The 26244-nt window shown below is 41.2% G+C and overlaps 1 protein-coding gene across 1 annotated transcript in view; it reads left to right on the forward strand.

Moving 5' to 3' along the window:
- LOC124794637 overlaps positions 1 to 9017 on the forward strand; it is a 29350-nt gene extending 20333 nt beyond the window's left edge. The window contains exon 3 of the mRNA XM_047258149.1: positions 8644 to 9017. Within this exon, the coding sequence (XP_047114105.1) occupies positions 8658 to 9017 (360 nt within the window). The 5' untranslated portion in view covers positions 8644 to 8657. The remainder of the gene's footprint in view (positions 1 to 8643) is intronic.
- The last annotated feature ends 17227 nt before the right edge of the window (positions 9018 to 26244 follow it).

Consider the following 26244-nt stretch of genomic DNA (forward strand, 5'->3'; position numbering starts at 1 on the left):
TTCTGAAACAGTTAATATTGTCAAGAGCGACGTTCATTATTAATGGATTAAAGTTAAGTATCAAACTAATTACATCCACTTTCTGAATTCTAATTCCTTGTCTGTTCCAGACCTCACATCAGTATAGTCCTTCCCTCCTCACGCCAGCCTGCGTGAGCTAAACGCGCGCATTTCGGCCTCCTCTAGTACAACGGTGTTGGCTCTTCTGCCAACACAACATATACCTATGAAAGTATATGCTTTTTGAAATCCCATCCTCACTTCTTTTCTTCTAACAGTGATTACCATGACTATGAAACTAGACACATAACTGGCTTTCATAGAGAAGTACATAAGAAAGCCCAATATCATAAAAGCGTAGTATATCATCGCAAAATTCTTTTTAGTGCTTTTCCGTTAAGAATTATACAGATATCAAAGCTGCAAATTTTTAAAAATGACCTTAAGAAAATTCTTATAAGTGAAGTACTTTCAGTGTTGATGAGTACATGAATTTTATGAATTCAAGGACATTTGTAACCTAAGTTAAATGTAGCCATGTGTCAATGCATATAATGTAAACTTAGAATTTGTTAGAGTCATATTTGGTTATCTGTATGATTTGTGTCTGCATTTGTATGATTCTGTTTATGTATTTAATTATCTGTATGATAAAATTGATGAGCAATAAATATCAAATATCAAAAGGGCTAACTCTACAGACCTATTTAAAAAATGGACAGTTTCAAGCGAGTGTATCTTCAACTTAGAGTTTTTATAGAGAAAAACACTGGGCAATATGTAGAAAGCATTTCCATTTATTATTATTAAAATGAATACAGTGTTTGTTTGTAACTGAATATAAAGATGCAAGCCACTGTGTTTTACAAGGAGTCTTGCTGTATAATAAATTGCCAAAAGATATGAAAGACATAAAGAACTGTTAAAATTAAAATGCATCTTAAGGTGTATATACTAAAAGTACTGTTTACTCATTTAGAGAGTTCATGCAGTAAAAATTATTACAAATAAATAATCAGGTTGACCAATAATAAAGAATGAGTAAGGAAGATTCTACCTTTACTGAACAAGCTCTGAATGAATGTCATTCATATGACGTGATGTTCTCCTAAATGAAATTTTCACTCTGCAGTGGAGTGTGCACTGATATGAAACTTCCTGGCTGATTAAAAGTGTGTGCCAGACCGAGACTCGAACTTAGGACCTTTGCCTTTCGTGGGCAAGTGCTCTACCATGTGGAAGGTAGGAGACAACATACTGGCAGAATTGAAGCTTTGAGGATGGGTCATGAGTCATGATTGGGTAGCTCTTTCAAAAAACTTTTGACATGGACAGGTGTTAGTTTACCAGATTTTGAGCTGTCACAAGAACATTTAGGGCTTCAAAAAGAGATTGTCTCCACTAGTTTCTTTTAAAACTGTGAAAAGGTGGTGAAGGTTATGCATGAGGGCAAGGAACTTGTTCGTCTGGTGATCCTAAAAGACTCAATGACACAGGTATAGCATGTGTTGTACATGGCATTCGATGTTGGGAGAAGTTTGTGAGAAATTTTCAGATCTAGTTCTACTGAATGTTTATCATCTCAATCTCCACTTGAGAAACAATATAATGTAGCTACAGTTTCCAGCACATAACCAATAATTCTCTTTCCTAAGGTTTCAAAGTGTATTGAAATAAGTCTGGTATAAATCAGGATATTCAGAGTGTGGCGGCAACAAGTATGAAGAACATATCTCTGCTATCACAAGATTTTTGACTCTTTAACATAACGGCCTGTGCCATCTTGCTCATTGAGTTCACTGTATAACTTGCTGTAATGTGGATGTTTGTACTTACTAATATGAAATATATCGAGTCTTACAGTATTAAGTGTGTTTTACTTGGGATACAACCCAACAGAAGTCTCACTGTGGTGACCCCAAGTAAGAATTCACATGCCTTTTCCCCGTAGTGCAAGTATTTTCATGTCTACCGTGCTGGCTTTGTTTACACCTATGTTTGTTCTTCTTGGCCTTTATCCTGCCGCACAGCATGTGGATATCGAAGCTCCTGCACTCACAATGCGACATTTCATCGTTTCACCACCACCTGGATTCTACAATACTTTTGCTGCAGTTTTATCGCCTCAACAAGTTTGCCACTTGACAGTTCAACATGTGACTATAGACTCAGGCCTTGCCTCTCCAGCGAGTTTGCATCAACATGTGCATTTCAAAAATGATAATGAGTTGAGCAATGTTCCTACATTTTATCATGCTAACATGGATTCTGTATTTCATGCACAAACTCTGTATCACACGCCAGTCGCCTGAGCAACCATTACAACAGTGCTGTGTGCAACCTTGCCTTCATTAGGACAGACCATGTGTTCAGATCATGCTCCTGTGACTTCTGAGTGCTTTACTGCTTTATCAGTTTACAAAAGGACAATGCCCAGTATACATCATGAACATTTCCAGGATAATTTCTGCAACCAGTGACAATTTTGCCCCTCAGTGCACGTTGTGGGTCTCCACCTAATGTGAACAATGTGATGCATAGTGATACTAACTGTGGTTTCCACACCTCATCATGTTGACTGCCCTGTGGAAACATTTAACTGTGCTCCTCCATGCACGTCTGCTCTTTCACCCTCCCTGCCACAACAAGTAAACTTTCAGGGGGTTTCAGCTGCAGCTGTTCACCCACTCAGTTTTCACATGGCGCTGGCCATGCCTTCTGCATCGAACTTCTGCACCACAAATGTTGCATCGGGCAGTTCTATAGCATTATTACCTAGTGCTTTGGTGCTGTACTCTTCGACAGACTGCTCACTCGCACGCTACGCGGTACCATCTGCATTGACCATGCCAGTCCAGCATCCACATCATACGAGTGATACAAGGGACTCGGATACAGAACTAGTTGTACCCTCATTGCCACCACCAGGCCACTTACCGACCCTGCACCTGTTATCCGAGGACAACCCAGCAACGTGGTTTGCACAGGTGGAGAACTTATTCAAACTGTACCATGTCACTGATGACAATTCCAAATTCCTGTGCCACATGACTCATCCGTATGGGGACACAGACCTGATCTGCAGCCAGATTCTGATGCCGCCACTAACTTCGAAGTACGATTTTGCAAAACAAACTGTCACCGAGTGCCTCCCGCATTCCCCACGAGAGGTTATTCTGTTAATATTGTACAAAGAACATCTCGGCAACCACACCCTGTCCCAGCTTTGGTGGTGGCTATGCCTCCTGGTCAGTGAGGAGATGATGCCGGACAAAACACTGTGGTCGATGTGGTTATCAAAACTGCATACAGATCTCCCAGGCTAATCTCCTCCTTCATGCCTTGGAATCCATCAGTTCACATATGCGAATGGCTGACTGGGTCTATTTGTTCACTCACCAGCACCATCAGCAAGAGCTCAAACAACAGGTTGGCACTCCTGCACCGGTAGTTTGCCAAGTCACTGGCAGGGGCAGGCTGCTCTCTGCTCCTCAGACTGCTGTGCCACCTGGCACCCAGCACGCACACTCTCCACCCACTGAGCTGCTGCATATTTTGCCTGCACCGTATGCCCCAGAGTACGAACTTGAACAAATTGAGGACATTCGGCTGCCTTCTCTCCCAATGTACCCTCACTATTGTTATCACACCATATTCGGCGATGATGCTAAAAAGTGCCACCCTCCGTATGATAAGCACCAACCCACACTACATTTCATCCTCACCTCTGTCCTGACACAGGGCTGCCTTTACATCAAAGACTATTCTTTGAGTTGCAACTTCCTCATGGACACTGGTGCTGATGTCTCAATCATACCTAAGTTGATGGTCACATGCCCCCTCACACACCCACGTTCTCTCCTGCAGGCTGTGAACTCATCTACACTCCAGACCTGCAGTTCCATTGAGCTTCAACTCCACCTCTCTAATGGCCTCTCGCTGCCCTGGATCTACAACATGGTGGACATCACAGAACCAATCCTGGGAATTGACTTCTCAGGAAATGACTTCTCATCACACCATCACCTGTCTCCAAATGTCGTTCGTGGTTCTCTGTTTCACACCTCTAACTATCACATCCCACGTGTACACACTCTGCCACCTTCTCCGAATGTAAATGCTGCTAACTGTTTAGTGCATCAGTGCGAGTCTCTCGCAAGCAGGACTTGTGCTACCATGGATCACATCCTGGTGGAAAGTGTCAAGACTTGTGCCCTCTGCTATGAGAGTGCTGTTTTGGAATATCACATTGCAAATGTTGAGGACGAGATTGCCATGATCACCTTCCACATCAATTCACACCGCTTGTCAGCGCTGACATGCGAGCCTTCATCTGCTGCACCTGATAGCTTCACCAACAATGGCATATAGGTTAGCAACACCACAAATATCTCGTGTGACTCCAGTTTCAACCACACAGTGTTACCCCTGCCTCCCCCGACCCCATTAAGTGTGTTCCGCTCAACGTCTCTCTCATCTGTTTTGCAAACTGACACTCACACGGCTCATGACAATCCAGCTGTCCAGGCTCCAACCACACCCCCAACCACCATGTGTGCACCCACCCAGTGTGTTGATAAATATTCTCCCCTCTTGCACCTTCTTGCACAGCTTGCTTGAGAGCTCCACTTGTGCCAGCGTGCCACCACTGCCAAGCGGGCATCTCTCGCACATTATGGACAATAAACAGTCTCTATGCGCACTGCTTGCACCTGCCACATGCATGGCAAACTGCCATCCACATTGGCGTAAACATAACAAACACGTGACCTTTTCACTGCCATTCCCCTCTCGAGCAGACAAGTACACTGCTTCCAAGCCATACGCCCCTAAAAATTCAACCAACACTGCGCCCCGTCCACACGCAGTCTTTGAACTTCCAATTTCCACTGTCACAAACAGAACTGTTCACCACATTGTCACGTCTGAGGGCCCACCTATTTGTCACAAGGCTCGCCGCTTTAATGCCACCTTAAGTTACACTCAGCTTGCCAGCAAATACAGGAACTTCTTGAGGCAGGAATTTTACAGCCCTCCGATAGTAACTGGTTGTCAACCATACACCTCAACCCTACAGGATGGCTCCTTTCGTATGTGTGGCGACTACGGACACTTGAAAGATAGAACTGTAACGGACAATTATTCTGTACCGAACATTTCCCACTTCACTCACCTTCTCATGGGTGCTACAATTTTCAGCGTACTGGATTGCACACGTGCTTATCACCAAATCCCAGCTGCACCGACGACATTCCAAAAATGGTGATCATCACCTCTGTTGGCTTGTGCAAATACCATTTCATGCCATTCAGGTTAAAAAACGCCACCCAGACATGGCAACAATTTATTGACTCTCTCTTGCTCCAGTTCAACTTCTGTTTCATATATCTTGACGATATCCTGATCATCAGCAAATCTGCGCAAGACCACGAATGCCACATCGTGATAATAAAGGACGCTCTCTCACCTAACGGAGTTGACAAACTGCAGCTATGCCAACAATATGTCCAATTTTTGGAGTTGGCCAACGATATACACTTCCCTGAATCGAAGGTGCAATTGATCTTATCCAAGCTACTCCTTACCACAAATAAAGAGCACCATCAGTTCCTGGGAATGATAAACTAATACTGTCGTCATTGGCTTGCAGCAGCCGACACCCAGGCTGCCATCACTAACACCCACATTGGCAAGCAAACTTTAGGGATGTGCCGCCCTGTTCCATGGACTGAACCAATGCGCACAACATTCCAGGCCCTGAAAGACTCTCTCGTATGAGTCGTCATCCTCGCTCATCCAATCTCGGATGGTGAACTCGTCATCACCATGGATGCCAGTGACTCTGCGGTAGGCATGGTCCAACAACAATGCCACAATGATGTCACCATGCTTCTTCAGTTTGTTTTGAAGAAGCTTTCATGTGTTTATCAAAAACACTCAGCCTTACACCGCAAACTTTTAGTGTTTGTTTATGAGGTGGTGAAACACTTCTGCCCCGACATCGAGGGCTGACCTTTCCTCATCCTGACCTTTCATAAACCAGTAGCAGATGCTATACGCAACCCCCCCCCCCCCCCCCCCCCCCCCCAATCGCTTTCAGCATTTCAATTTTCGATTTCATCTCTCATTTCTCGACTGATGTCTGCCATATCAAAGGCACCGACAACATAATTTCAGATTTCCTTTCCCACATTAGCACCATCTCAATGGTCGGCCACCTTTCTGACCTCATGAACAGGACAAGGACGAGGATACACAGCAACTCCTCAACAGCACCTCCACTTGGCTGTCTTTTTTCACAACAAGCAAAATTCACTTGCATCCGAGAGGAGGTCTGGTGCAACTCCTCCACTGGTACCCTCCACACCCTCATCCCCACCCCCCTCCGCCATTCAGTGTTTGACACACTACATTCTCTAGCACACCCCGGAATTAAGACATCGACTCACCTCATGCCCTAACAATTCATGTGGTGAGGCATGAAGCACGATTGTCAGACCTGGGTCTGGGATGGCATCACCTGTCAGTGCAGCAAAGTCACCAGGCACACTGTTCCACCTCTCTGCAAATTCAACATTCCATCTGGCTGCTTTTGCCATGTATGCCTGGACCTCATCAGCCCCCTTCCTCCCTCAGAGGGCTTCTGTTATGTTCTTTCTTGCATTGATCATTTATCTCAGTGGGTACAGGCTGTACTTCTCACCAACATAACTGCCGAAACTGTGGCCAAGGTTTTTTTTCTTCCTGGATTTCCTGCTTTGGCTGCCCTACTACCATCACCACTGACCAGGGCCGGCAGTTTGAATCAGCACTCTTCTCCCAACTCTCCCAGCTGTGTGGTATAAACAAATGTCACACAACTGCCTACCACCCCCACCAAGGAAACGGACTGGTAGAACAGTGGCATCACACTTTCAAGACAGCATTTTGGTGTCACAATAGTCTTTGGACTGCAGCCCTCCTGTGGGTAGTATTAAGTGTGTTTTCTTTGGGCTACAACCCAATCAAAATCCACAAGAGGATCACCTCCCACAATTTGAAATCCTGCTGAATTTTGTTTTGTATTATGTTGTCCATCGTGTGTATTATATGAAAAAATTTCATTCATTTTATGTGCATGGTGTAAAAAAAGTTGTTTTTTAAGTATTTATTTATAGGTTGTCATTACTGTAATGATTTTGTATCATAATGAAGAGCTACTTATTACTTTCAATTAACAAATTAAATGCATGTAAAAAAAAAAAAAAACCGTGCATGTACATTGTAAAATAACAGTTTAAATCATAAAGCAGAAATAAGTAAAATAAATAATCAGAACATAAAGACATTTTAATCAGGTATGCAGAAAATACCCCTACAGTACCTTGTGACTGTATGATTCTCTCTCTCTCTCTCTCTCTCTCTCTCTCTCTCTCTCTTCCCCCCCCCCCCCCCTCCCTCCCTTACAAATTACTCTGCTATTCAAAATTAAGTACCTGGCAGAGGTTTTTTTTCTGTAAGATTGGGTGGTGGTGCATGTCTGCACTGATTTGCACAGCCATAATGGGAAACTTGTCCAAGGTTTTGACTCCATTCTGTGTCTATGTGGAAACAAGAGATTTTCTGATGGTCACAGACCAGATCTCATTCCATGGTTAAACTTCCATCAGGCGCAGCTGTTCAGACTGATACACATTGGAATTTGTTGTAACTTATTTGTCAGCAATTGGCAGCACTGGCACCTTCTCGCTAGTAGCTTTCCTTCTCCGAATGCTTTTCATTGTTGTGTGCTTCAGTATCAATGGGACTGCTCTGTTGTTCAGATATTTGCTGAGTGCTCGGTTTGATACACTGCACCTGTTTCTGTTACATTTCAACAGGTAATTTCTTTGATTATCAACATACCTTAGTAAGTAGTAGAAAGCTAATTTAGAATGTAAAATGCACTCATGTTCTTTTTGGAGCATTTAATCGTCTTTTACAGTTGTCTGAATATCAAATATCAAATTGATACACTGCGCCCAATCACATTTTTAATAGGAATTTTATGATTTTAGGTGGGATATACTTCATGATGGCAAGCTACAGTAAGATATATAACCTACTTGACCCAAGTCATGTTGCAGAAATCCAAAAGAAGTGCATGTCTGCACTGATTTCCACAGCCATAATGGGAAACTTGTCCAAGGTTTTGACTCCATTCCGTGTCTATGTGGAAACAAGAGATTTTCTGATGGTCACAGACCAGATCTCATTCCATGGTTAAACTTCCATCAGGCGCAGCTGTTCAGACTGATACACATTGGAATTTGTTGTAACTTATTTGTCAGCAATTGGCAGCACTGGCACCTTCTCACTAGTAGCTTTCCTTCTCCGAATGCTTTTCATTGTTGTGTGCTTCAGTATCAATGGGACTGCTCTGTTGTTCAGATATTTGCTGAGTGCTCGGTTTGATACACTGCACCTGTTTCTATTACATTTCAACAGGTAATTTCTTTGATTATCAACATACCTTAGTAAGTAGTAGAAAGCTAATTTAGAATGTAAAATGCACTCATGTTCTTTTTGGAGCATTTAATCGTCTTTTACAGTTGTCTGAATATCAAATATTAAATTGATACACCGCGCCCAATCACATTTTTAATAGGAATTTTATGATTTTAGGTGGGATATACTTCATGATGGCAGGCTACAGTAAGATATATAACCTACTTGACCCAAGTCATGTTGCAGAAATCCAAAAGAAGCTATTCGAAGACAATAATAATGAATTTCAAGAGGATTTTGAAGATGAAGTGGACACAGATGGTGATGACATAGTTGAAGTCCGGCCGGAAGATTCAGAAACAGAGGAAGATGACAATGAAGATGACAAGGAAGTACTTGAAGAAAACAGCCATTACTATATTGAAAGGGACAAAGAGACAAAATGGAATAGTGTTCTATCACAGAGAGTACAATTCAGGGCTCTCAATATTATTTGGAAGTTACTTGGACCTATAGGTGTGGCAAAAGCAGTGAGAAGAATTGCCTCATAGATGACAAAACTTTGTCTATTATAGTTTTGTGTACAAATCAGTATATTGAGAGCGTCAAAGCTTCATTTCAGCAAGAGAGAGACAAAAAACAAATAGACATTATTGAATTGAAAGCCTTCATCGATCTCTAATTTTTTGCGGGAGTAAACAAAAGCAACAGGCAAAACTTAGACCCTGTGGGGAGTTGATTGGGATGGCATTGAGAAATTTTGCCTCATAATGACCATAAAACATTTCGTATTCATTATGCGGTGTCTTACATCTGACAAACATACAACTCATGATGAATGGAGATGATTAGACAAGATAACAGTGATTTTGGAAATATTTTCTGTATTTATACAGAACTGCCAGAAATCCTATACCCTTGGAGAAAATGTAACAGTGGATGAGAAACTGGAAGGATTCTGTGGAAGGTGCAGTTTTCACCAATATATACCTAGCAAACCAAACAAATATGAGATTAATATATATGCTCTAGTGGATTCCCAAGTATTTTACCTGTATAATTTGGAAATATATGCTGCGTTGCAACCGGAAGGATTATATCACGTAAGCAATAAACCTTCTGATGTTGTTCTGTGGCTATGTGAACCTATTTATCAGTCAGGTCTAAATGTGACTGCAGACGACTGGTTTACTAGTATTGGCATGATAGAAGAGTTACAAAGGAAAAATCTTTCTTTTGTTGGAACTATGAAGAAAAACAAGCGTGAGATTCCTCCAGAGTTTGCTACCAGTAAAGGAAGGGCTGCCAACAGTTCACTTTTTGGCTTCAAGAAAGGATGTACTCTAATTTCCTGTTCCTAGAAAGGGGAAGTGTGTGATCCTAGCATCAAGTTTGCATGACAATAATTCAATAGATGCTGACACTAGAGATAAGCTAAAGCCATTGATTGTAACATTTTATAATAGAACCAAAGGCGGAGTTGACACTACAGATGAGTTGACCTCTTCGTACAATGTTGCAAGAAACGTACGTCATTGGCCCATGGTTATATTTTTTGTGGTGAGCAATATGAGTGGAATCAATGCGCAAGTAATCTATTGTTGCAACAATGAGAGTTGTATCAGAAGAAAAGGATTCCTGAAACAACTATCTCATGCATTAGTTCAAGCTCACTTGTTTCGAAAAAGTTTGGACACCACAGGAGTTCACAGGGATCTTAAACTGAGGCTACAACATTATAGGTCAACATGTGAAGATAAAGCAGGAGACAGAAGCAGAAAAGGGGAAAAAACAACTGTAAGCAAGAGGAAAAGGTGTAACACCTGCACAATAAAGAAAAGACTGACAAAATATTTTTACAAAATGTGTCAAAAGCCAATCTGTGTGATGCACTTTGAACCTTTTTGTTTTGACTGTGGTAAAATTCCTCATATGTTACTGCAGTCCAAAAGTGACAGTGATACAACTGAATAAGTAATGTTACCATTGTTATTGTGCTATGATGTCATCTTTACCTTGCTGTAAAGATATTTGTCCTTTATGATGAGGTCTCATACTCTGAGGAGCATAGGCAAGGTCCTAGCGGAGGTGATTTGCCATTGCCTTCCTCCAACCATAATGGGGATGAATGATGATGATGAAGATGACACAACACCCAGTCATCTCGAGGCAGGGAAAATCCCTGACCCTGCCAGGAGTCACACCCAGGACCTGGTGCGTGGGAAGCGAGAACACTACCGCAAGACCACAAGCTGCGGACTTTGTCCTTTATAATGAGTTTAATTAATGAAATATGATAAAGAAGCAAGTGAAAAAAGACTATGTTATTATTTGTTACCACAATCCATCACTGATGAAAAGAAATCTGAATGAATAATATTTATATTGCTGTTGTGTTCTTGTGTCTTCTTTAAATATATTTTTAATTTATTATCATATAGCTGGTGAATACTGTCTTGAGATACCTTATGCCATGCCTGCTGGACCTATTCATGTAGTTCTGTAAGAGTTGTTGGTTCATGATCCCACAAATCACTTCCTAATATTTTCAATTGGAGACACGTCCAGAGATTGTGCTGACCAGGGAAGTTGCTGCACATCTTGCAGAGCATGGTAAGTTTCATGGGCAGTGTATGAGTGAGCATTATCCTGTTGGAACAACTCATCGCCTTCCTGTTGCAATAATGGCAAAAAAATGGGTCTAACAGCATACTGTATACACCAAGTGACAGTTAGTGTTCCCTCCAGAAACATCAAAGGTCAATGAGAGTTTTAGCTTATTGTACCTCAGACCTTTGTGTCTTGGATAAATGCATTTTACAAGACAGTGCTCACCAGGTCTACATCATGTATGCAAATGACCATCACTAGTGTGCAGACAGAATCTGCTTTCATTGCTGAAGTCCACAGCATGACATGCCATCTTCCTAGTGATCCTCTGATGGCACCTGTGGAGCAATACACGGTGATGCTATGGCGGGAGTGGAAGATGGGCTAGAAATGTGCATGCTCATAGTTCCACTGCTAATAACAGATTTGCAACAGTTCATGTTGACTGTTCTTTGGTGGCTGTATGATCTGTCGCTGCTGCCCTTACACTGCAATGATCTTGATGGGTGTCGGTGCTGTGTGTGTTGTGTCTAGACAAGACAGCCTAGACACATTGAGAGGAAGCCGAAAGGCACGCGCTTAAACTCACGCAGGCTGGCGTGAGGTCTGAAACAGGATACGTAATGAATGCTATAAAGAAAAGTATGTAGCTTCTGGAATACTTAACTTTAATCCATAATTGTATAACATCGCTCTTGTACAGATATAATCTCCATTTCAATATACTTGGTGATGGCGCCTTGCTAGGTCGTAGCAAATGACTTAGCTGAAGGCTATGCTAACTATCGTCTCGGCAAATGAGAGCGTGATTGTCAGTGAACCATGGCTAGCAAGGTTGGCTGTACAACTGGGGCGAGTGCTAGTACGTCTCTCTAGACCTGCCGTGTGGTGGCGCTCGGTCTGCTATCACTGACAGTGACGACACGCGGGTCCGGCGTATACTAATGGACCGCGGCTGATTTAAAAGGCTACCACCTAGCAAGTGTGGTGCCTGGCGGTGGCACCACAGTGTGGACATCTCAGACCTCATCTATGGGTGTGAGAATGTTCACATGACCTCCAGTACCACAACTGATGTAGCACGTCCAACTTTTTTGGCAATTTCCTGAAAGCACAATCCTGTCAAACAGAAGGCCACAGTCTGACCCCTTTCAAATTCATCCAGCTGAATGTTGGAAACGCAAGTACATCTCTGTGGCATGGGTGCCTGCTTTCTTCACACGTTTGCACCACACTGAGCCTTCTGGCTATGACAATTCCCTATTAAAAGGTAGACACAGACGGTACTCTGGTAGCTATGCTATCTGCTGGCAGACAGTGCTGAAACTGTTACCAGTACATCTACTATCCTTCAGGTGGCATATGCCATCATTGGATCAAAACTGATATCATCTTTCCAAGTGTACTAATTTTTTTCTTGCAGTGTAATAACTACAGGTTCTGAAAAAATTTTTACCCTTAGTAGCTATCTGCATAAGATGTAGAAAATGGTTGCTAAATTTTATTCAGCAAGCAGTTATTCTGGAAAGTGTTACAAGTACTTACAGGAAGACCAAACACCTGCTCTATCAGCTATGAAAATGGTGGTAATGAGTCTTACATTACAGGCATGTGCTCCATTCTCAGTTAACTCAATTATTATTATCTAATGATTACAAATACTTACATAAGCAGTGTCCAAGGCAGGAGAGAGTAGGCTAACAAAAGAGGAAGACAAGAGGGAGAGTTGATGAACAATTTACAAAAATTCAGAGATAGCATTATGTTGATTTTTATCTGGTTCCTGATATATGTATATTAAGTTGCCTTCTCTGGCCATATGCATGAAAGATATTAAATAGCATTTATAATACAAAATATACACAAATTTAAGAATCATTTGTAATATATAGGAAAAGAAATTGATGTATCATTACAATTGTTTATTTACCAAACATAGTATCTCAGAAATCAGTCTTATAACACATGGATGTACAGGGTTATTACAAATGATTGAAGCGATTTCACACCTCTACAATAACTTTATTATTTGAGATATTTTCACAATGCTTTGCACACACATACAAAAACTCAAAAAGTTTTTTTAGGCATTCACAAATGTTCGATATGTGCCCCTTTAGTGATTCGGCAGACATCAAGCCGATAATCAAGTTCCTCCCACACTCGGCGCAGCATGTCCCCATCAATAAGTTCGAAAGCATCGTTGATGCGAGCTCGCAGTTCTGGCACGTTTCTTGGTAGAGGACGTTTAAACACGGAATCTTTCGCATAACCCCACAGAAAGAAATCGCATGGGGTTAAGTCGTGATAGCGTGGAGGCCATGACATGAATTGCTGATCATGATCTCCACCACGACCTATCCATCGGTTTTCCAATCTCCTGTTTAAGAAATGCCGAACATCATGATGGAAGTGCAGTGGAGCGCCATCCTGTTGAAAGATGAAGTCGGCACTGTCGGTCTTCAGTTGTGGCGTGAGCCAATTTTCCAGCATGTCCAGATACACGTGTCCTGTAACGTTTTTTTCGCAGAAGAAAAAGGGGCCGTAAACTTTAAACCGTGAGATTGGACAAAACACGTTAACTTTTGGTGAATTGCGAATTTGCTGCACGAATGCGTGAGGATTCTCTACCGCCCAGATTCGCACATTGTGTCTGTTCACTTCACCATTAAGAAAAAATGTTGCTTCATCACTGAAAACAAGTTTTGCACTGAACGCATCCTCTTCCATGAGCTGTTGCAACCGCACCGAAAATTCAAAGCGTTTGACTTTGTCATCGGGTGTCAGGGCTTGTAGCAATTGTAAACAGTAAGGCTTCTGCTTTAGCCTTTTCCGTAAGATTTTCCAAACCGTCGGCTGTGGTACGTTTAGCTCCCTGCTTGCTTTATTTGTCGACTTCCGCGGGCTACGCGTGAAACTTGCCCTCACGCATTCAACCGTTTCTTCGCTCACTGCAGGCCGACCTGTTGATTTCCCCTTACAGAGGCATCCAGAAGCTTTAAACTGCGCATACCATCGCCAAATGGAGTTAGCAGTTGGTGGATCTTTGTTGAACTTCGTCCTGAAGTGTCGTTGCACTGTTATGACTGACTGATGTGAGTGCATTTCAAGCACGACATACACTTTCTCAGCTCCTGTCGCCATTTCGTCTCACTGCGCTCTCGAGCGCTCTGGCAGCAGAAACCTGAAGTGCGGCTTCAGCCGAACAAAACTTTATGAGTTTTTCTACGTATCTGTAGTGTGTCGTGACCATATGTCAATGAATGGAGTTACAGTGAATTTATGAAATCGCTTCAATCATTTGTAATAGCCCTGTATGTGGCATGAAAGCATCTATAATTTATATTGTAACAAAAATTTTCATTTTTCAAAATAAATTAATGGTAGTTGGGCATTTTGCCTAATTTCAAATTATTACCAAAGCTGATTATACTGTTTTCAAAAATGTTAATTACTTTCAGCTTTTATATGAAACACATTTTTATATATCATGGTTATAAAGATATTCTTTCATAGTCTAATATGCCAATTACCTTTTGGGGTGTGTTTTACCCCTTAAAAATGAAACTGGAAAAAATGAAAAAATATGAATTGTATTATTTTGCCCCACAGATTTCATCAAGATCATTTATTTGCACCTGGTAAATGTTCCATTGTTAGTACCATTAGGTGATTTGTTCAGAACAGTGATGAAATTTGCACTCCATTGACTATCACCGTATTCTATAATTCCTGATAGAAGTTTCTATTCAATAAATTTCTCCATAAATAGTTGCAGATGCTTAGGTACACAGTATGGGTTCCTATAGCTTGATGCCTTATTACCTGTGGGTATGGTGACTTGTAGGAGGCATTGCTGATGATGGACCATTTGCATTAAACAAGTCTAAAAACCATAGTAAAAAATAGCTTCTGTTGTTTGTCAGTCACTTCCTTGCAAGTGACCTCACATTCTTGTGTAATGCAGATGCACTAATGGTCTGCTTGCAGCCCTGGTCCCCACATGCCCTGTGATTATCTTCTTCACCCAGAACATCTAAACTGACAATCCTCAAGCCCTTTAGCAGACTGACATTGTCCATACTAAAATTATCCAGGCTAACTGTAACCGTAAACTATGCTTATGTTACAAATGTTTCTGGACACAAAACAATGCATTTTATCTAAATCTTTGGTACTTTGTAGTGGTGCTACCAAACACACACCATTTATTGTCATACGTTGGCATCTTCAGGAATCCAAATTAATTTACCTGTACCTGGTGTTATGTTACCCTGGTAACCAATCTTTAGCATATGTATTCACATTTCAGTTGGCAATACCTTCATGATTGGTGCACCTCATGACAATGTCTCACTTGAAATTGTTGTTCACAGTGGAAAAAAAGTCCTACTGAATTCAACTGTACAACATGAAATTTCGATTTTGGCTTGATGTTTATCAAGGAAGTCTAGTCTGAGAATTGCAGAATAACCTTCACCAACATTTGGCAACACTTCCATATATTCTCAAAAATCCTTAGCTCCAATGCTAAAGTTGAGCAGTGTTGTCCCTGATGACTTCATGTTACTGTTACCTACTTCACATAACCTGTATGGTGGAGGCCTAAGTCTCTTTCTGTGTAAGGGGTCCAGACTAATGAGTGACAAACATGCATCTGTGCCTGTTAAAAACTTATGTTCCTTGTCCTGTACACTGCCCAACAAGCAGTATTCTGTCTCTGAATGTATATGTGCAGTGTTTTGTTCTACTAGGAATGAATTCTGATAGGTGATGCATTCCCATTTGTGTTTAATGGACACTTTTCCTAGTGATGTTTCCCTTGTTTCTTATTTTTTGCACTCTTGTGCCTTATGACCAACTCAACAAAACTCATAACAATCTGGTTGATGACATTGATTCTGCAGATGATCCTTACATCCACTTTACTTCAGAGGTGAAGACCTTTTGTAGTAATATTGATTTCTTCCAGCCATATGACAATTCTAATAATTTTGGCCAGGTCAGATGGATTCTCCATTCCGACTCTCCATGACATGTCAGCAGGGACACACCATAAGAAAACAGTGACAGCTCTATTTTCAGCTTCATGCAAGATAACTGCATCAACTTCTGCCCTTTATGTCAGCTCATACATTTATGCATTAATCTTCTAGATTCCACTGAAGCTGATTCCACAGACGTTTCATTAGTCTTCTTCCCCTCCTGATTCCAACTGCCACACCACAGCTCAATTAATGGTTTGTCCCTGTGGCATGAGTTCATGAATAGCTAGTCCTTCAAAGTCAAAGAAAACTATAATCATGGCTTCGACATTTGACCTGATGAGGTCTTTCTGGTCTTGACGCATGAGCCATGGGACAAACTTGACAATAACACCATGCATTCCAAGATGTTGTGCTAGGATTTCATGACATGATCCAATTGAAATGATACATTCTTCTGAAATCTCTTGGACAGTCAGTCTTTGATTGGCATGAACAATTTTGTTTACACTCCTGATATGTGTCGTCGGTAGATGTTGAAGGACGTTCTGAACAAGGGTCATCTGTAACTTCCATCTGGCCAGTCTTCAACCATGTTTATCATTCCTAATAGCGAGTATAGCTTAAGCACTCATCACTATCGGCTTCCTGCATGATTTGGTGTGTCTCTGCAAAGGTTTTCTTGAGTTTCATGCAAAATTTAATGCATACACATTGTGCCTCTAACTCTGCCATCTTGAAATTCGCAAACTGTTTGACACACCAGTCAACTCAATACAGCACTGAACAATAACTAACAGACTTACAGCAATGAAACTTCCAGCACCTACACATTAAATACAGGTGCGTGCAGTGATGTCAACTGCGTTTTGTTCCAAATTGCGAATGTTCCAGAATGTTTTGAACAGACCTCTTATACTTTTCAGGTATTTCAACTAAACAATGAGAAGTCTGCAAATTAACAAATGATAATTTGAGCATGGAATTAATGTCCCTGTGACTCAACATGTCTAGAAGCTATAGCACAATCAGAAAGGACAACAGAAAAATGCTGACTCACCACACTGCATTGTTTTGGATAGAGGCTGTAACATCTGTCATACAAAAATCATGAAATAATAATCATTGTAATCATTGAAAATAATGATCTTTGTAAAACTACAGGTGATTCTATTGGAACAACTGCCCATGTTGATCATCAGGCATTAAAAGCTTGGATGTTAAATGCACATCTAGGAACAATTTTAAAACATATACCAGTACTCATTTGGGGAAAAGTGGAACTCTACTTGGATTTTTGGTACTTGCAATAATCATACCCCAAACACTATTTTAAAATTTCTCTTCCCATTTATTGTATCCACTTTTATCAGACAAAGGAAGACATTACTTTACCCATTTTGATCTGGATGCAACTAACACAGACTACCCATTCCATACAGACTAAAATCAGACTCTGTCAAACACCATACAGAACTGAACTGGCCTGGGGGTGCTGCTGCCAGAATATGTATAACATCTAACTATCACAATGTTACATAGTGTAGTTTTTAGGTAAGAGCATAACTAAAATTATAATTAAAAGTTGTACATCTCAAATAATTTGCATACAAAAGTCATTACTGCAAAATAGTACAGTTGATTCACAAAACTTTTCACACCAAAATTACTTCTATTATTTGTAAATCCTGATACAGAACATAAAACAGATGTAATATATCTGTGGAAAAACACAAAACTGCAAAATACCTGCTTGACAATCTGAGTGGAAAACATGCACAAATCAAGTATACCATTGCCAACACAATATAAAAATAATATTCCCATAAATAATTACCAATACTTACTGTAAGCATTAGTCTCAACCAGCATATTCTACATTTTTCTAGTGTTTGTAATGGTATTAACCTTTGTGTAAACAAAAACCAGAATGACAACTCCAACCTGAATATGGAGGTTTTATGAGCTCTTTGATGTATCAATGCAGATGACACACTTGGTTGTCAGGGATGTTAGAAAGTGGATGTGTGTTAAAGGATCACCGCATCAATTGTTGTCATCACTAATGTATGTGAATATTGTAATCAGTTGTGAAAGTGTATCACAATATGGAATTAAACCATCTGGTCAAAAATCATATCATGGCTAAGACTATTTATTTAAAAGCAAAAGTCAGCATAAACTTATTACCAGAACATGTTTTTTTACAAGCTTACACAAGAAGAAGAAATAGCAGCCTGGGAGACTACCATCAAAACTTCAACATCAAAAAGCTAAGTACAATTAATTCTGCTGCATGTTCTTCACTTTTTGCAAATTTAGATACTTTAGGGTAGAGGAGTAGAAATTGGAGGAAGACAAGTAGGGTGTTTGAGGTTTGCTGATGACGTGCCCTTTCTAGCCACAGGGGAAAAGGAATTACAGGATTTAGTGGACACCATTGAAGCTAATGGAAAAAAATTATGGAATGAAAATTAACACAAAGAAAACAAAAGTATTGGCAGTAGGAGGAAATAAAGGAATAAAAATTATGCTGAATGGAGAAATATTATAACAGCTGCAAAATTTTAAGTGTCTTGGAAGCAGGATAGACACCGACTGGAAGTGCAGCACAGAAATTGAAACAAGGATAGCAATGGCAAAAGAGACATTTTATAAGAAAAGGAGAATTTTCTGCAGCAGTCTGGACAGAGAACTTAGGTAAAGACTCAGAAAATGTTTTGTATTGGGTGTTCTTCTGTATGGCGCTGAAACATGGACTTTGAGGAAGACAGAGAAAGGCTGGAGGCTTTTGAGATGTGGATATGGTGGAGCATTGAAAGAATAACTTGGATGGACAGAGTAAAAAATGAAGAGGTACTGAGAAGAGTGGTAGAGAAAAGACAGTTACTAGATGTAATAAAAAGAAGAAAAAGAAACTAGATTGGGCATATATTAAGAAGGAATGACAGACTGATAAAAACAGTTTTAGAAGCTTATGTAGAAGGGAAAAGGATGTGAGGAAGGAAGAGATTTCAAATTCTGGATGATGTCATGGACAGTACAACATACAGCAGCCTTAAGAAGGAAGCAATGGATGACAGAAAATGGAGAGGCAAAGGACCTGCTAATATAGCAGAAAACTGATGAATGTAATTCATTTTTATATTTTCTGTAATATTTTGGAAATCCGTTTATATCTTTGACTTTTAAGAATGTTTATTATCCTATAAAATTCCTGCTCATGAAAACTGAATTCTAAAATTTTGTTAAAAAATATATAATTTTTTTATTTCCTAAATTTTGTTTCTATCCTGAATATTGTTTTATTGGTAAATGTTAAGTCAGGCTTGCAGTGAAAACAATAACTAGTGCTCAGAATCAAAGAGTGGTAGTGTCTTTGTTTAGTATTTGGAGAGCAAGGTTTTGATCAGTGTTCACATAAGTTAGTCTTGGACTTGCTTTAATGTAAGGCAAAGTGGATTTTTATTTGTTGGATTGATCACTGTGAACACTGTTTAACATGAAAGTAACTTTTTTTTGTAATTCTACAGTTATGAAAAGTTAAGGTTATGAAATCAATATGTATTTAAAGGTGGCTCTTTTTAGCAACTTTATAAAAATTTAAAAGTTAATTGTTGGAAAAGTTGGACTTGACATAAACTATGATTTTTTCAGCTGCAAATTATTATTTTCTTTTTTCATTTTCTTTCTTTTTTTTTTTTTTTTTTTTTTAAAGGACTTCATATTTGCCATTGACTGTAGAAATTCACAATTGCTATTTTGGCCCTTGGGCCATTTTCAAGTGGTACTGCAAAAGATTTTGCTTCAGCATATGTCAGACTTTAAAATCCTCCAACATGTGCTGAAGCAAAATTTTTTGCAGTACCACTTGAAAATGACTCAAAGGCCAAAATTGCAATAATTTTTACAGACAATGGTGACCCAAAATATATTTTGATGACGAGCTAAGCCACATATTCTTCAGATAATAAAGATGAGTATTAAAATTGTTTATGGACAAGCTTTCCATCACATACTGTTACATGTTAACATGTCAGATAGTTCTGACAAAGAAATGTGAAAACTTCAATTACATCATTTTGGTATTTTCTTTTTGTTTGGACTGTGGGGGCTTAGATTTGTCAAAATTCATAAACTAGAAATAACAGCTAAATGCCACTGTACATACAGTATGGCAACAGATTAATAGCTGTAACTCTTCAGGCTTTCCCGGCGAGATCTTGACATATGGAATAATCGGGTCTACCGCCGGATGTTTGTGTCGCTCTGGCACAATATTTCGGCCACGTAACTCATTGCCTTCTTCAGGTGCTACCTGAAACTGCCATATTGGAGGATCTTGTCCATTATTTACTCACAGAGGGCGCTGGGTGCTCTCTTTGCCGTCCGCACCCATCTGGCGCTGCTTGTAAGGTGTTGTCTCTTCCCCGGTGCCCCCTCGGACGTCCGTGCCAGACTTGGTCACAATCTGTGGCAGCTCTCTGAGGCCCATCCTTTGTCGGGCATTTCGTTCATGGTCTGTGCCTGCCTGGTGCTGCTCCTGAAGTTTTGGCCCTTCTCTGGTGCTCCAACGGATGTCCGCACCTGCCTTGTCCACCATCTGCAGTTGTGGCAGCTGTCTGAGGCCTGTCTCGCATCGGGCGCTCTGTTCGCGGTCCGCACCCACCTGGCGCTGCTCCTGCAGTGTTACTACAAGAGGAGTTTCTTGGTTCCTTTTATTGGGCCCTGATAAGTTCCAGAGCCGGACTCCACGCCGAGCTGAGCTGGTAACCGCTGTCTCGGTTTATTAGGTTCTCTGTGACCTTGATGGACAAATGTGTGAAAATGTGCACACCACATTTGGAATTCAGAGGACTTCCTACAATGGCTACAGCAGCTATACACCGTGGACTCTGACATCATGGTCAGTTTCGATGTAGTGTCGCTCTTCACATGAATGCCACTTACCGATTCACTCAATCTCATTGGAGAGAGGTTCGAGGGTGCCCTGCTAGACCTGTTCAAGCATGTACTGACCTCAACATATTTTCTTTTTGGTAGTCAATTTTATGAGCAAACAGAAGGAATGTCAATGGGCAGCCCTTTATCACCAGTGGTAGCCAACCTTTTCATGGAAAGTGCTTTCTTAGTTATGTTGATGACACTTTTGTCATTTGGCCCCATGGCAGGGAGTAGCTGGATGACTTTTTGGAACATCTAAATTCACGCCACCCAAGTATAAAAATTACTATGGAGCTAGAGAAGGATGGACAGCTCCCATTCTTGGATGTCCTGGTCAAGAGGAAGACAGATGGTACTCTGGGGCTCAGTGTGTATCGTAAGCCCACCCACACTGACTTATACCTTCAAGCCAGTACTGCCACCACCCGGCACAGAAGAATGGAGTCTTGAAAACATTAGTTCACAGGGCTTGAGCTCTGTTGGATACGGAAAGTCTGGCCACAGAGATAGAACATCTACAGCTGGTGTTCAGCATCCAAAGGGCACTTCTTGCTACCAGCCAACCAAGGGTACAGAAGAGGAGCCAGAGGAGGCAAAGAAGGTGGCATACCTGCCATATGGTGGACCTATTTCTGCAAAGTTCAGCAGAATTCTTTCAAAATATGATGTAAAGAGTATCTTCTGTCCACCCTCCAAAATTGGGACAATGCTAGGGGGTGTGAATATGACCTGGGGCTATGTAAACCAGGCATTTACAACATCCCGTGCCAGTGTCGAAAGTCATACATTGGTGAAACAACCAGGATGGTGGACGTCAAGTGCAAAGAACACCAGAGGCACACTAGCCTCGGACAGGCAAGCAAATCTGCCATAGCGGAGCACTGCCTGGAGCTCGGTCACTCAATGGACTACAACAACACCAAAATTGTGACACAGATGCCAAGATTTTGGGACAGTGTCATAAAGGAGGCCATCAAGATCAAGGTCACAGACAACCTAATAAACCGAGACAGCGATTACCAGCTCAGCTCGGCATGGAGTCCAGCTCTGGAGCTTATCAGGGCCCAACGAAAGGAACCAAGAAACTCCTCAAGAAGTAGTAACACCGCAGGAGCAGTGCCAGGTGGGTGCAGACTGCAAATGCAACTCCTGATGTGGTATGGGCCTCTGACAGCCGCCATAACTGCAGATGATGGACGAGCCAGGTATGGACGACAGTCAGAGCACCAGGGAAGTGCCAAAACCTCAGAAGCAGCACCAGGTGGGCGTAGACCGCAAACGGAGGGCCCAACAAAGGACAGGCCTCAGAGAGCTGCCACAGACGGAGACCAAGTCGGGTGCTGACGTCCGAGGGAGCACCGAGGAAGAGACAACACCTTACAAGCAGCACCAGGCGGGCGCGGACCATGAACAGAGTGTCCCATGCGAGATGGGTGTCAGACAGCTGCCACAACTGCAGATGGTGGACGAGGTGGGCGTGGACGTCCATCGGAGCACCAGGGAAGTGCCAACAACTCAGGAGCAGCGCCAAGTGGGCGCAGACCAAGAACGGAATGCCAAACATGGGTCCGGCCCCAGACAGCTGCCATGACCACAGATGGTGGACGAGCTGGGCATGGACATCTGTGGGAACACCAGGGAAGGGCCAAAACTTCAGGAGCAGCACCAGGTGGGCACGGACCGCGAACGGAATGCCCGACACAGGACAGGCCTCAGAGAGCTGCCACAGATGGCGACTAAGTTGGGTGTGGACATCCGAGGGAGCACCAGGCAAGAGACAACACCTTACAAGCAGTGCCAGGCGGGCGCGGATGGCAAGGAGAGCACCCAGCGCCCTCTGGGCATAAATACTGGACAAGATCCTCCAATACAGCAGTCTCAGTAGCACCTGAAGAAGGAAACGAGTTACGTGGCCAAAATATTGTGCCAGAGCGACACAAACATCCAGGAGTAGACCCCATTATTACACATGTCAGATTAATAGTTAATTTCAAAGTATACTATCTTAATTAATATGTCTTCCATATTTTTCTTTTAATTAGTATTTCTCATAACCAGTCCCTGTAACCCCTTATTTCTCAGATTATATCATATTACATTCCAATTTCTGTTTATTAAGATAGGTATCTACTTCACTTTCAGAGTTAAAGATTTATATTGTAAGTACAACATTTTTATTTTAAGCAACAGTTTAGTTAATTATAACTTAATTACATTTTCTCTTGTCACAATTTTTTCATTAATTATTCTCACAGAATTACTGACATTTTACCATCAATCCATTCCACATGACTGCATGAAGATGATTTTCGATGTTCTATAATAAAAAGTTCATGACCACAGTTTCATCATGCTACATTATCATCAAATTCATCATCATAATAATCTATGTAATCATCAGTATTATCAAAGTACCCTAACACGTCATTATATTCATATCTCTCACAATAAATCTATAATGCATCATTATCTCCAAATAATTACTTCTCAAATAATTATAAAATCAAGAAAGTAGCAAAACAACATTCAACTGATCATTATTTCAACATAGACAACATTCTGAAACACACTAGCCAACATCACTTCATCCAGGTAAGGGGAAGAGTAGATATTACTTAACTAACTTTTTTCTTGCAAGGTTTTCATAGAATTTGCAAAGCTGATTTCTTACTTGGCTATTCTTCTCTAATGGTCTGTCATTGTGATTCATGGCCACATGTTTTATACAGCTGCTTGCAGACATATTGAACAGTCTGCCATGGAACACCAACAGATCCAGTGTTTCAACACAACATGGCCATGAGCATAGCCAAACATTATTGCACTCTCCTGTCACTCTGTCACGACCTTACATTTACCCATATTTATATAAAATGTTCATTTAAAGCATAAATGTTTCACTGATTGTTACTGTCTTATGCTCGTGTAGAGCATTGTGCCTGGGGCTGAGCATGTGATTTCATCACTGCACCATCCTTAAAGGCAAGAGGAATATCCATCTTTACAGAAGAATCAAACAAATGGCCAGATGATGAAAGGAGTACCATATCACGGAGAGTGTTGGTAGCACAAGCATGTTGGGGATCAGGCCACAGGATGCACACCCCAAATGGCCCGAGCAGTCTGTAGTAGGTGCAGCAAGCTGCACAGTTCCTCAAGTGTGCCAAAATGTAGATGAGGGAGTTGCTGCTACTTCCAAACACACCAGTCGTAGCATGATCAGAAGTAGCCAAGACCCACCACTCGGGATCGGCCCGGTTAATCAAGACAAATCAACTATGTCCACACATACAGCAAAATAGGTGTCACTGCTCACATGATCATGCTGTTTGTATGTGGAAGACGGGAAGGCAGATCACTGCTACCTCATTGATTCAGGCTCAGATGTAAGTGTGCAGTTGGTCAGGCAAAGTAAGACTGCAAAGGCAACTCTCCACTTTACTGCAACTAGCAACTCACTGACCACAACTTATGGTGAGTGTGAAGAGACAGTGGAACTGGACTTTAATTAAAAAGTCAAGCAGGGGTTCATACCAGAAAGTGTGAGTGAACTAATACTAGGTGCAGACTTCATACACCATGAGGGACTGAAAATAAAGCTAAGTAGAACATGAATTGAGGTTTACAGTGGAGTGGAAATGGGTGTCATAGGCAGAAGTGCAAAGTATGCCATTGCATCACCCAGTAATTTGGTTAGTCCAAAAGCTAGACAAGAGACTGTCAGCCAATTACAGAAAGAATTGTATACCACAGTGCATCACACAAAGAACACATGGGCATATGGTCTCTCAATGGCCAAGGAGGCTAGCACCTGGCTGTTTGTCAGTAAAGAAAGCAAAATTTGTGGAGACATTATAAGTGGGCATCATACAAAGGTGTGACAGCCCATGGGCAACACCATTCTACTTCATTAAAAAGAGAGATGTCAGCTGGAGGCCCTGCAGGGATTTACATGCTCCAAACACATGGGCAATCAACAGCCACTATCCCATTCCTCATGGATTATCAGTAATTAAGAATATTCCTAGGGATCATCAACTTTTACCGATGTCACCTACCCAGAGCAGCAGAGATGGAGTTTCTAGTCACAGATGCACTGCCACGTAACAGTGCTATGGGCAGACATCCCCTGGCTTTGAAAAGGTAATGGCTAGTACAAAAAGCAATCATCTTATCCCACATGCTCAATAATGCACCCTTCGCAAAAGCCAAGTGGCTATCTGAGCAGTTCTCCATTAATATGTAAAGAATAGTTGGAAACCTTTGGGGTTTTTCTCCTGGAAGCTGATGGCAGCTAAAACTAATTAGAGGCATATGATTGAGAGCTGCTGGTCATTTATGAAGCTGTATGAAACGTTTATCCTTATGTTGAAGGTTGACCATTTACAATCTACTCAGATCATAAGCTGATCACTTTATCTTTTCACAACATCATGTAAGGTTTCTCACCCCAGCAGTTTTTCCAACTGACGTTTATTGGAAAATTCACAACTGACTTAAAACCCATAAGAGAGGCAGAAAATGTAGTGGCTGATTTTTTCCTAATGTCAGAACAATTTCCTTAGCAATAGTTTACCATCAAATTTGGACAGCATAAGCTACAGATAAGTGGTTGCAACAATATTTGTAAGATGCTTCCACAGCTCTTCAGCTCAAACAAAGGAGCTTACTTGGTGTAATGTATCTAGATCCTCACCTAGACCATTCATGCTCAAAACACTATGAGAAGTTTTTGACAGTGTTCACAGCTTCACCCATTCCTGTGCAAAAGCCACTACTCTCCTCTGAATGCAAAAATATTTTGTTCATACCAACCTGCATAGGGAGAAACAACAATCATAAAAAAAATAAGGTGAATCAGAGCTCATACAGAAAGATATAAGTATTCTTTTTTCCTGTGCACTATTTGAGAGTGGAATAATAGAGAATTAGTGTGAAGGTGATTCAATGAACCTTCTGCCAGGCGCTTAAGTGTAATTTGCAGAGTAGCAATGTAGATGTAGAAGTAGAGAGCTTAAACTGATGACAGATAAATTTGTATGGCCCAGTATTAAAAAAGACTGCCACCAGTGGTCGAGAGCATGTGTAGCATTTCAACAATGCAAAGTCAGCAGAGTTGTACACAAGCCAATGGAAAAATTTCCTAAAACAACAAATCATTCCTCTCATATTCACACAGGCCTCGTGGGCCCTCTTCCACCATCAGTGGGATATTTACAGCAATAGATATGTTGGGTGG

This window comes from Schistocerca piceifrons, chromosome 4 (assembly GCF_021461385.2).
Source record: "Schistocerca piceifrons isolate TAMUIC-IGC-003096 chromosome 4, iqSchPice1.1, whole genome shotgun sequence".
NCBI lineage: Eukaryota > Metazoa > Arthropoda > Insecta > Orthoptera > Acrididae > Schistocerca > Schistocerca piceifrons.